Below are 12,706 nucleotides of genomic sequence, written 5' to 3' on the forward strand. Positions count from 1 at the left end.
GCCTTCTAGGCACCAGAAAGTTAAACAATGAGCAAAACGTTGATGACTCAGGGTAGCGTCTTTTGGGTACGAGGAGGGTCTGGAAGGCAGACTGGTCAGATTACGACGTGCGCAAATTACGACGGCTAAATCAACAAAAACATGCTGAAAAAGCTAGAAGGCAAAGAAAACAACAGACAGCACGAAATTATTCTAACGCAAGGAACAACATACACAGCAACAGTTTAAATCCTCGAAATCATCGAAACATGAATTCCGACAACGGTTACAGTACCAATCACAGTAATATTTTCGGCCATCGGAGCATAAATCAACATAACGACCAGGACAACATTAACAGCAATAACAAAAACAACAGTTCCTATCAGTTCCCCATCAGAAATCATGGCAACCCTCGTTTTCTTCCACCTGATCGAGAGCTTCTTTCATCAGCAAAAAATGTCTTCAACAGACCACCGGTTAATTATCAACCTTCGATGCAGTTTGAAAAAGGGGAAACTATAAATCCGTACCCAGTCAGCGGTCTTCCGAATTCACATGGTATGGCTCCGGGGAATTCTTCCTCTACATCGTGTCAGCCGTGCGCATGTAGACATGCGTGTTTTCGGCGCAACTGACGCACTCATCTGAGGTATGACAATACAGCTGAGCCCGAGGATCATGGCATCTCACATAACTTGAGGGATTTTGGACAGTATGCAGCAACTTCACCCCCTGACCAGCACGACGTAAGTGACCATGTCGCTAGTTTATCAAGTAGCTCTTTTTTAAATGAAACTACATTCTATTGCCAAAATTTTAACCGTATGCGTAGTGCATTTAAAATAAATGAAATTCAAAATAAAATAAGCGGCTGCACATATGATATAACAATTGGAACAGAAACTAGGAGGTCTGAAAGTATTAATAGTGAAGAGGTCTTTGGTAGTAAATTCAGTGTGTTTCGATGTGACCGCGATTAATCATTATCAGGTGATGGTGTACTCATTGCTGTGAATGCTACATTTCAAGCTGAACAAATTGCTGGTGCAAAACATAAAGAATTTGAAGATGTGTGGGGGTTAAAATTTTAATAAATAGTGAAGAACATCTTTTCGCTTCTGTCTACTTTCCCCCACACTTTTCCAAAAGAACCACCTTACGAAAAGTTTTTCACTGCTGCAGAACTGAAAATTTAAAGAGTAGATGCAAGAACCAAAATTCATATTTATGGAGATTTTATCCAGAATACTGTTAATTTTATACAGGATAGTGATAATAATTCTCTGCTGTTACCAATTGTAGGTGAAAACGATACTTTGCAATTCATCTTCATCTTCATCTAAGCAGCCACTTAGGACTTCATCAAATTAACCATGTTCGTAACCAGCTCAATTCCTATTTGGATCTTATGTTTACTAATTGTACAGAAGATTTTTGTATTGTAGAAGCAGCACTTCCATTATGGAAGAATGACAAATTTCATACGGTAATTAAATACTCGGTGTTCACAGATTCGCATCGGTCACGCTCAAGCGTTGTTGATTTTGAATTAGTTTATGATTTTAAAAATGCAAATGTTCCTGAATTTCACAGCAGACTGAATAATATAAATTGGCAAAACCTTTTAAAAGATTAACTCGACATGGACAAGGCTGTTGACATATTTTATACTACCTTATTCAATATCATTGAAGTATTCGTTCCTAAAAGACTAAAGAGAATAATGAACAGCACCAAATATCCTGTGTGATATACACAAGAAAACAGAAATATTAAAAACAGGAAGCAAAGAGCACACAAGTCGTATAAAAAGTTTAAAACGTCACAAAATTTAGAAAAATACGTTGTTATTTGCAGAGAACTTGAGGCAGAAATATCGTCAGCATATGAGAATTACAATTCAAAAGTAGAGAACAAGAGAGAAGCTCCCTGGAGGCTATGCGTTCAATGAGGCCGATGAAGCACTCGGCGTATTTCCTCCAGGAAATACGATCGTCATTGAGTGCTTTATCAAAAAGCTCGCATATCATCACCTTGGTATGTGTCCCTTCTCATTGCTCTATCCCGGGCAATGAGAAAGCGGACTCGCTGGCCAAGGTGGGCGCTATGGAAGGCGATATTTACGAGCGACAAATCGACTACCACGAATTTTTCACGATTTCTCGTCAGCAAGTCCTCGCCAACTGGCTACAAAAGTGGAATGATGGTGATCTGGGAAGATGGCTACATTCTATTGTCCCACAGGTGTCGATCAAACCCTGATTCAAAGGGTTGGATATGAGTCGTGATTTTATTCGTGTAATGTCCAGGCTCATGTCCAATCACTGTTCGTAAAACGCTCACCTCTTTCGTATTACGCTTCCCGACAGCAACTTGTGTACCTGTGGAAACGGTTATCACGACATCGAGCATGTTCCTTGCATCATGAGGTGAGATCTGTTCTGTGTGATTCCCTTAAGGTCCGAGGAAAACAACCCTTTAAGCCAATTTGAGAAGTCTTGGCTTGCCCCCAAGAAGCACAATTTGTCATAAACGGGTTTAAAGGGTGTCCACGATGAAATTGCCACACACAAAATTGATTCGCAAAATTCGAGTTTTCATCCGATTGCCATCATATTTTCAGGGATTGAGAAATAACTATTAAACTATATTACCATTTTACTCGTATTTTATTTACAGTCCATACGCAAATGCCCGCACCTTGGCCTTAACCCCGGCCATAAGATTCTGCACAACCTGTGAATCAACCGTTTTTTGCATGTAAACCTATACTTTCTTCAGTTCCTCGACTGTCTTCACTACCTTAGGTCGTTTAAGAAGGTGCTGCTTCATAATCGCCCAGTACTTCTCGATGGGGCGGAGCTCCGGAGTGTTGGGAGGGTTGAACATTTTCGGCACGAAATTGACCTTATTGTCCGCATACCACTTCAGCACGTCCTTGGAGTAGTGGCATGAGGCCAAATCCGGCCAGAAGATTGTTGGGACGTTTTGGGCCTTCAGGAGAGGAAGCAGCCGCTTCTGGAGGCACTCTTTTATGTACACCTGTCCGTTCATCGTGTCCTGGGTCACGAAAGGTGCACTCCGCTTCCCGCACGTGCAGATGGCTTGCCAAACCAGGAATTTCTTCGCAAATTTGGACATCTTCTGAGTGCGGACATGCTCCGGAACGCTGAACTTATCCTTGGCCGTGAAAAACAGGTTGCCGGGGATCTGTTTGAAGTCGGCCTTCACATATGTTTCGTCGTCCATGATGCAGCATTCAACTTTCGTCAGCATGTTGAGGTACAACTTCCTGGCACGGGGTATGGCGGACTTGTTCTGCTTCTCGTCGCGATTAGGGGCCTTTTGTACCTTGAACGTTCGAAGCCCAGCCTTAGTTTTGGCCTTCTGGACAAAACTTCGGCTTAGGTGCAGCTTCTTAGCCACATCCCTAACGGAAGCGTTCGGATTTCGGTTGAAGGCCCCAACTACGCGGTTGTGATTTTTGGTGTTGTACGGAATACTTTTCCCTTCACTTCTGGGCTTCCGATCGGTGGTCAACCGTTCCTCGAACCGCTTAATCACTCCCGACACCGTGGAATTCGCGATTCCCAACGTTTTAGCGATGGAACGATGCGAGAGATCCTTGTTCTCGTGATGAATGCGCAAGATTTTATCACGCACGAGCTGTTCTTTCGACTCCATTTCCGCGAGTTTTGATCACAGGACTTTAAAACTTGCAGGATGTAAATAATGCACTATGAACTAAATCCACCCAAATTTTCATTAAATTCTACCCAACGGTTAAAAAGTTAGAGCAATTTCATAGTGTGACAATTTCATCGTGGACACCCTTTACATAACTTATTTATGACAATATCAGCGGTAAAAATTTACGTCTAGTCACTTATATACAACTTATTTATACCGAAAAAAGCGCAAGGTTGGATCTATATATATAACATATGCTTGACTTGCGCAACTTATTTATGACTATAACGCAACCTATTGTATTGGACATGTTGTAAATTAATTTCATCCTTCCTACGAATGGAATTTATTTATCATCAATTTACACAACTTATTCTTCTGAGGAATTTAATCGTGCGAATAAAGTGCCTAAACTGAGATTCCGTACTGCAAACATTTATGCGGTTGCAAATTTATGATAAATCCATACATTCTACTTCCCTACAAACTCATTGGCTCTTAAAAAACGCTTAATATAATAAATTGAATTGCATAAAAAATCCTGGATAAAATTCCCTAATATTGCAAAAACACAAAAACAAATAGAATATCAACTTTCTTTTTTAATTATCTTACTTTTTTCTTTTACGAAACGTACATGTTATGTTGAAATCACAAATTAAATGTTTTTTTTCATGCTATACATTGCTTCATTGGTCAGTCATATTTTAGTGCAGTTTGTAGAATGCATTGTCATAATTGTTATCAAAACATGTTTATAACACGAAAAACAAGAACATTACTTGTATCGTATATTGAAGTTATAATTAGGTATGGCAACTCTCAATTGCTTATTTATAACACTTTTATAACTGATTGTTTTTGATGAAAATTTGCTAGCCTTATATACAACATGTCATTTTTGGAAACATGAGTACAACTGAAATAAAACTTATCAATAACATGTTATCAATAAGTTATATCTCAGATGTATTCATGATTCTAATAATGACATATGAAAACATGTTGTACATAAGGCTAGCCATAAATGTGTTTTAAACTGGTAATTGAGACATGTTATATCGAATTATAACTTCAAGATAACAAGTGCTTGTCAGAAAGGTTGAATATTTCACAAACAACAATACAACGCGTCTAAAACAGGATGTTTTAAAAGCAATTAATATATAACTTATTTACAACTGGATTTTTTTTTTTTCATGCAAGATGTTGAAAATTTTACGACTATCTTAAAGCTGCTGATGTATGTGTTTAATGTTTTGTGTTTTAGTCATCCTTTACGTTTAAGTTTTAAATTAGTTCAACATGCTTTTCCTTGTCCCTCCCTCCAAATGATCAATAAATGTAATGCCTAATTTCGAGTAAGCCGCGAGTAATCGGCCTCCGTTCTACTAACATTAGTTGTAAGAAATGATATTCACTCTGTAAAAATCACCAGTATGTAAACACAATCATGTAAGAAATATTCGGCTCCGCAAAGCTAACGCATTTGAGCTTTGACAAATAAATGGATTATAAAAAAAAGAAGTCCCATCCCGGAACTAAACGAGTAGTAAGTAAAGCGTCAACACGGACAACCCTTTCAACTTCATGGTATAGTGGAGAAAGTCGAAAGTCTCCAATATCTTGGCAACCAAGAGCAACATATGTAAGACTAGGGTTACTTTACGAGTTTACGAAATATTTGGAGATCAAGCCAGATAAGTACACGGCTCTAAATCTAATGTTGTTTTCAGTGAGGGTTATTCCGAGAGTCGAAGTGATTTTTGTCACTAGTGAAGTGACATTTCTCACTTCACTAGTGACAAATATCACTTCGACTCTCGGAATAACCCCCAGTTATTTCTAGTGCGAAACTAGTTCCACCCTAACAGCTGGCAAAACGTTTCTTTAATCGAGTGGGTTGGATCCAGATCCGCCCTGGGTCTGACTCAAACTCGAAGAGGTTCGCTCTGTCGATTTTTTGAGATCCAACCTGGGTTCACCAATGCACACAAACGGTAGCTACCAAAATCAAATGTTGTTTACATTGTTCACCATTCGCGAATGTAATTAAATATTAATCGGATTGAAAATCGAAAAAGTGCATAGAAAAATTGAGGTAAGTGCTGTTTTAAGATTATTTAATTGTATTTAATTCGTACGTTTTTTTTTTACATGGAATTTATTGAAATACTGTTATCATCTTCTTCAAGTTTGTCTGATTATGACTCCGACACCGAGATCTTGTTGAGCAATCTTGATTCCTCAAATGGCCCACAAATGAAGAAAATAAGGATTCACAATTTCTTTGAAGATTTTGTGGATAATTACAGCGATGAGCAGGTGATTAGCTTCATTTTATATGTGTAAATTAGTTTGGTTTAATTATTTTAATTGTTTGAAAAGCATTGAAAAAAATTACGAAGCCTTACACATCGGGATTTCCTATGTTTGCTTCAGTGTTTTTTTTTCCATTAGAACGATATGAAACAAATATTTACCTGAAATATATCTGAGAGATCTAGTCCATCTTGTTGTATCACATTCCCTTCATCATTCAGGACAAGCTGATAGTTCGCCAAATCGATTTCCGCTTCTATCAATTTACAATTTTAAAACAAACAAAAAACACTGAACTTCTGAAGCGCTGACACAAAAATGGGCTGTTAAGATTTCGTCGATTTCTGACTCGACCTCAGATCCAACTCGGATCGTTCGTTTATTGAGAGTCAGGATTGATTCTAACCCAGGTTAAAAACGGAAATCGACATAAACTTTCAACTCGAATATGAAACAAATATTCACATTAAAAAAAATCAATACATCCCCTCCCATTTAAGGGTATCATAAATTTATAGATTGTTATCTTTTAGAATTAAATTGCTAAATCTCTTCGAAGTTTCAAGGATCAAAAACGATGCATATGAAATTGCAACGTGCAACAGGTTGTTAATTATTTATCAGCTACACCGCGTGTCACAATTTAAAATTCCTTTGGAACCGTTCGATGTTTAAAAAGGCTCCGTCAAGCATTGTCAGGTTCACTGTTTTAAACCTAGCTGTTGCGTCTAGAACATTTGAAGATTCACGATGGAGCGTTTTAAGCGGTACTTCAATAAGCGGAAAATTGAGTTGAAAGAAGAATTTTACTCTCCGCGAACCATGTACGAAAGTGCCTGCGATACCCTTATCGGGTATTTTCACGTGAGCGGTGCAGATCGTTTGCGGGCTGATTATACTCCGTGGAATCCTCGTTTGGTTTTCCTCGTAGCGGATCTAACTTTGTACATCCTGGTCAACTGTTGGTGTTTGACGGTATTTTGGGGGCAGCTAACTGATGTTGTATTTTGCCTCGTGACGATGGGCATTGCAATACAGGTGAGATGTCGAATTCTATCGGGTACCGTGAGGATCAGTTGTTGAATCCTGTGATTCTAGGGATTTGCAAAGATTGCCAACTACACTGATGACCGACTATACGAGCTCCATGTTTACAACGTGGAACGATTCGACAAAGTAAGAGATTATCCTGAAGCTCGAGAGTCGTTGGAGACAACGGCTGTTCTCTGCAAAGTGTTTATCAAATTGTTCTGTACAATGTTTATGATGCTAACAACGTTCATACCAATTTACACGGTAGTATATTCGGTTAGCACTAAAACTTTACAACTACCGTTCGGGTTTTTTTTCCCATGGATTGATCACTCGAACTTGTTCGGATATCTTATAAATTTGTCGTACCATTTTCTGCAAATATACGAAGCTTGTTATGGGTTACTGGCGACGGATACGTGCTTTCTCTTCTTTATTATGCATGCCATTGGACAGCTGGATATATTGATTATTTACTTGAGAAAGCTGGATGAATTGGCCCTTAACTATGATAAAATAAAAATCGATCAAGATATATACCGGCTGCTGGATGATATAGCTGAAAAACACCAAGAACATATGGAGTAAGGATATTTTTTAATTCATCTCAAGATCGTTGCTAATGTCTTTATTTTTAATTTCAGGTACATGTCGAAGTTAGATTCTCTATTGAAACCGGGATTTTTCGTCAATTTTTCATGCCTGATTGCTGAAACAGTGGCATCGCTCTATGTTCAGTCTACAGTAAGTCGTATAAGTCACCGGTAATATTTTGACGATATTCATTTTTTTAAATTATTTTTTAGACCGGTGGTATCTGGTATCCTGGACTGATTGTTGTTTTGCTATGTGTTGTTCAATTATTCATTGCATGTGCATTGGGAACTATTTACTCCACTAAGGTAATAATCTACTCCACTAGGTGATAATGATACACTTTACGTTTGCATGGATTACAATGTTCAAGAATGTTGAAAACCAAAGGGACCTAAGAAAGTCTACGCAGAATGAAGAAATTTTTTGCAGTGATACAAAATGACGATCTCGATTCCCAAAAATTATATAGATATATAAAAGGTGAAATATCAAGAAATAATATCAGAAATACAAAACTAAGCAATAAAGTTATCAAATCAATTACAAAATACTTTAGCTTTGGTATTCGTATGGTATGCAAATACCAGAATTGGTTTTTAAAATGGTATTTTACATGCTATATTTTGGGTATTATTTCTTGATATATTACCATAGAGGTAACTCTAAGACCAGATGGTCCCGAAGAAACACGCTCAACTTTTCGGCTCAGCTCTGGTACTATCTTCGGTCCCAAGCTAATCGATTCACCCCTCGAAACATAGGAAAATCCACTAACCCCTCATTTTATCTTTCAAACTTTCATAGCGAATCAAAACAAACATTGTGTATTACTAGAATTTCGACAAGAATGGGGTACGTTAATCGTTTTCTTGGGACCAATAAGCTAGTCAAGTAGTGAGCCAATTTAAAATCGTTAGTTTCGTATTGATTGTTGATATTACCTCTTATGTCATGACACGATGTTACCAATACAAAGGCCGAGGAAATGTTTCTAGTTGGACCTTTTATCGACTTCCCTGGACATATAGTAATATTCAGCCATTCCATAGCAAAAAGATATGATGGTTCTCAGAATTTCGTAAAAAATTGGTAGTTTTGTTCCTTATCGCAAAATATTAGATCATTTTTGTTTTATTATTTTGTCATCATGGTGACCATTTCCATGATAAGGTGATCAAAAAATCCTTTTTCTTATTTTTTTATTTCAAAAATGACTTTGTTTTTAATAATTACTTTTGAACCACTGGGTCGATTTCAAAGATCCAAATATCAAATGAAAGGTAATTAAAAATACATTTTTTTTTCTTTAAAAATATAGGCTTTTTATACAACATATCCATAAATCAAAGTTTTCGTTTTTGAGCTATATTTTTTTGAAGTTATCAAGTTCTAGAGTTTCCGCTTAAAACACCTATGCGATTGGACTACCATGCGTCTTCATTGATTTATAGCGAAAACCCAAAAATTGGTAACTTATAAAAAAACTCAAAAACGATAAAAATACATCGCTGATTTTTTATATGTTGTGCAAAAAAAGCCTGAATTTTCAAGGAAAAATATAAAATAATAGAATTACCTTTCATTTGATATTTTGATCTTTGAATTTGGCACAGTGGCAGGTATGAATTTTTGAGAAAAGTAATTTCTAAAAAAACAATATTTTTCGAACCACACTAACATGGACATGGTCACCCTAATGACAAAATATAAAAAATATGGAAAAAAATTTACAAATTCCTCTATCCCTTTTTAACAGAACGACCAATTGGTGGAAGAAATCTACAACGTGTCGTGGTACGCATTGCCGATCCCAGCACAGAAATCTCTAACTCTCATCCTCCATTCGTCACAACACCCGGTTGTTCTTTCGGATGGATTCGATGCGATTGATTTGTTCGCTTTCGTTCAGGTATCCACCAACAGTTCGCAAATTAAAATGGAAAATTCATTCGATGTCAACTCTAAATTTCAGATCTACAAGAAAATCTACACGTATTTTACAATGCTCCAAAGCTTCAACTAAAACATGCAAAAGCATTCACCACCAACTTGATACGATGGGTGATGAACGAGGCCAAGGAAATTATTTTACACGTCAACAGATATTGTAATAAATATGGTAATCATTACCGAGAACATACGGCGACAAACGGAAAGGGAATAATGAATGTCACTTGCAGTAGCCGGGCAGGGTTGGTATAATAAGATCCTGCTGCTGTTTCGGATGATGACGAAGACGATGAGATGATGATGATGTGTTAAGAATTCTCCGGATGTCGTCTGCCGTTGGAGGACCATCGTCGGCGCGTTGGAGCATGATTTTCAAAATACCTAGGGGAAATTAAAATTGTGATGGAATGTCTTGCTCCGTTTTTGATGTCGGATTTCTTTTCTATAACTGCACAGTTGTTAGCACTAGTTGGATGGTTCAAGACATGGCACAAGTTTTCCCTCAGTAGGGGTTATTACGATTCGCATAAAATGTAATTTTTATGTAAATGTGCACATTTGCAAAGTAGCTTCTCCTTGGGAGGCAAATGAAAATATTCATCAAATAAAACTATCTATTTACGCACTCTTGCCGCACACCGAAATGGCTCTGTGAATCATAATCATCTTTCGATCCAATCTCATTTACTCTCCCTCAAATTTGCTGTCGAATGGCTGCATTCAAAGCTTCTGCTACTGCCTGTTGTGGGGTTTTCCCTCGTCCCTTTCTGATTTCCCATGCCACTGATCCAATGTAATAAAATAATCATATTAATAACAATAAATTTACAAGAAGCGGAGTTGTTCTTTTGTGCGTTATAGACACTCGAGAGCAATTCCGTTTCATCATAGCAATGGCGCAGAGATTTAACGGTTTGCCAAGCAAAATAAAGAGGGAAAGGGTTATTGCGAGTGGTGGCCATTTCGGGGTCTTGTTATCTGCTCTGGTTCATCGAAAAAGCATTTCCGATCCAAATCCATTTACGCTGTCTGCAAACAGAATGACGAATGGCTTCATTGTCTGCCGACGCAATTTATGATTTTTTTTTGTTACTGCGCTTGGAAGCTAGCGGCAAGCGATTATTTTCACAGTGATTTAAAATTAATTGAATAAAATTTGTATTTCATTAAATCAGACAGCTTTTGTTGAAATTTAAACTTAATGAATTCAATAGTAGATGCTTAAGCATTAAAATACATTGATTTTAATAATAATGATTGCTTTCTCCCCCAGTAGGTCTGGGTTCAATCCCAGACGAGGTGAAAAACCGCCAATCGCGTCTTCCATCGATAGTCTCGGTCCAAGTGTTTGTTGATGGGTCGCCTCGTTGGTGAAGGGAGCTACGTGCGAAACAGAGACAAATGGAAGAATAAAAAACAAGGTTTGTGGTTGTGTCCGAGCAGTTATGTAACCAGTTATTGATAATCAACATTTTAGCCTTGTAGCAAAAGGTAATTCTTAGTGGGTAACCAGTTCCAAATTTACCATGACATCACTGTGTCCGAGGCTTTTATTGACGTAGGACTAAAAGATTATGTATTTTGATTTGAATTAACCGAGTATCGTAGTAATTTAAAGACTTTGAAGACAGTCATAATTTACATTTATATACTTTTAGCGGTATTGAAAGTAATCAACAAATAAATAATTGTTATTGTTAGTTAAATTTATAGAAGATAATAAAAATATCAAATTTTGTCAGTAATTAAAGTATTTAATGAAATTAAGATTGTAGTCCTTTTGTTGAATCCAGATATTCGAGGGCTTTCTGAACTTCGTCTGGAGAAAACTGTATACATGATAGATTAATGTTATGGGACGGTATCTGCTCAAAACAGTTTTGGAGTTGTACGGGCGATGCTCTCGAAGAAAGTAGCAAAGAGATTGGCTGCTTCTGAGCTTGAATGAGAAGTAGTTTCATCGAAGTGGACCGAGCCAGGGATGCCCTTTCCAGCTTTCCGTTTCTTGATGAAGTCCCAGAAGCGCGAAGGATTTTGCTTGATGGTTGACTGAATACTGAGCGAATAGTTTTCATGTGTTGCATAAAGAATGACTTTGTACTCCAACTCAAGCTCACGGAGTCTAGCTTCGTCGGATTCAATTTTTGAAAGGAAATATCGGTTGCGCAAATAAAGTAGATTGTTACGAAGGCTACGTAGCTCAGCAATCCACCACGACTTGTTGTAAACTGACATCGATGTTTGTCTTTTTTGAAGTACATGACGGTTGATAACTTCCGACAGAGATTCATAAAAAAAAACTGATAGCATCTGATCCACCGGACCATTATTCGATAATCGCCCCCTCTCAATATCCACAAACATAAAATTCAACAAGTGAAAGCCACATGCCGAATAGTTAAATTTGAAACATTGATCACGTCACGCTCGTCAAGTAGTAAAATGACTGGCAACAGCGGAGAAGATGGTTCAATCAGGTTAAGATATTCCGGTAGATTGGTAAATACAAGGTCCAGCAGTCTGCCATTTGTGTTGACGAAACTATTAATCCTGCCTCAAGCCGTTGGCAAACATCGCTTTTTGACGTTATAGTGAACATGCTGTGCCATTTATCAGTGGGTTGTTTTGACAACATCCATAACCAAAAGAAGAGGAATAAGAAGAAGAAGAAGAAGACAGATAAGAAAAATAAGAAGACGAAGAAGAAGAAGAAAGATTGCTTCTGTGAAGTTCAGCTCAGACTTGCCTGCGATGACGGTTTGCAAGACGCCTTCTCCATTCTCATACACAGGACCAGGATGACTGCTGAACGCTAGCAGTAGTGGCTCGGCTGTAATGAGAGAATTAGGAGCTTCTATTAGGCTTGCAAGCGTGCATTCCGGAGTCGGAACCATTGATCTAGATGGTGAGAGACGAGCGTGAAGGGGTTGACTGGAAACGTCGGATGTATCAGATACATATTTTTTATTAATGAATGCGTACTTGCCTGTAGTAGCGGATTGGAATACCCCTAGTCCATTCTCATAAACAGGATCGGGATGACTGGTGAACGCTGGCAGAAGTTGCTCGACTGTGATGGGGGGATCAGGGGTTTCCGAAATGCTCAAGCTGGTACGTCCCGGGACGAAGCAGA

The 12,706-nt window shown here is 37.9% G+C and overlaps 1 protein-coding gene across 1 annotated transcript; it reads left to right on the plus strand.

The window, feature by feature from the left end:
• The first annotated feature begins 6,744 nt into the window (after positions 1-6,744).
• On the plus strand, positions 6,745-9,659 carry LOC135698340 (putative odorant receptor 83c). The gene is made up of 6 exons (XM_065218255.1): positions 6,745-7,032; positions 7,093-7,610; positions 7,671-7,770; positions 7,833-7,928; positions 9,380-9,532; positions 9,596-9,659. Exons 1-6 carry the CDS (start codon positions 6,745-6,747, stop codon positions 9,644-9,646), a joined length of 1,206 nt encoding a protein of 401 aa, XP_065074327.1. The 3' UTR covers positions 9,647-9,659.
• Positions 9,660-12,706: the final 3,047 nt, after the last annotated feature.

This window comes from Ochlerotatus camptorhynchus, unplaced genomic scaffold (assembly GCF_037179485.1).
Source record: "Ochlerotatus camptorhynchus isolate MF236.1 unplaced genomic scaffold, CSIRO-AGI_Acam_v1.1 ptg000085l, whole genome shotgun sequence".
NCBI classification, from domain to species: Eukaryota; Metazoa; Arthropoda; class Insecta; order Diptera; family Culicidae; genus Ochlerotatus; species Ochlerotatus camptorhynchus.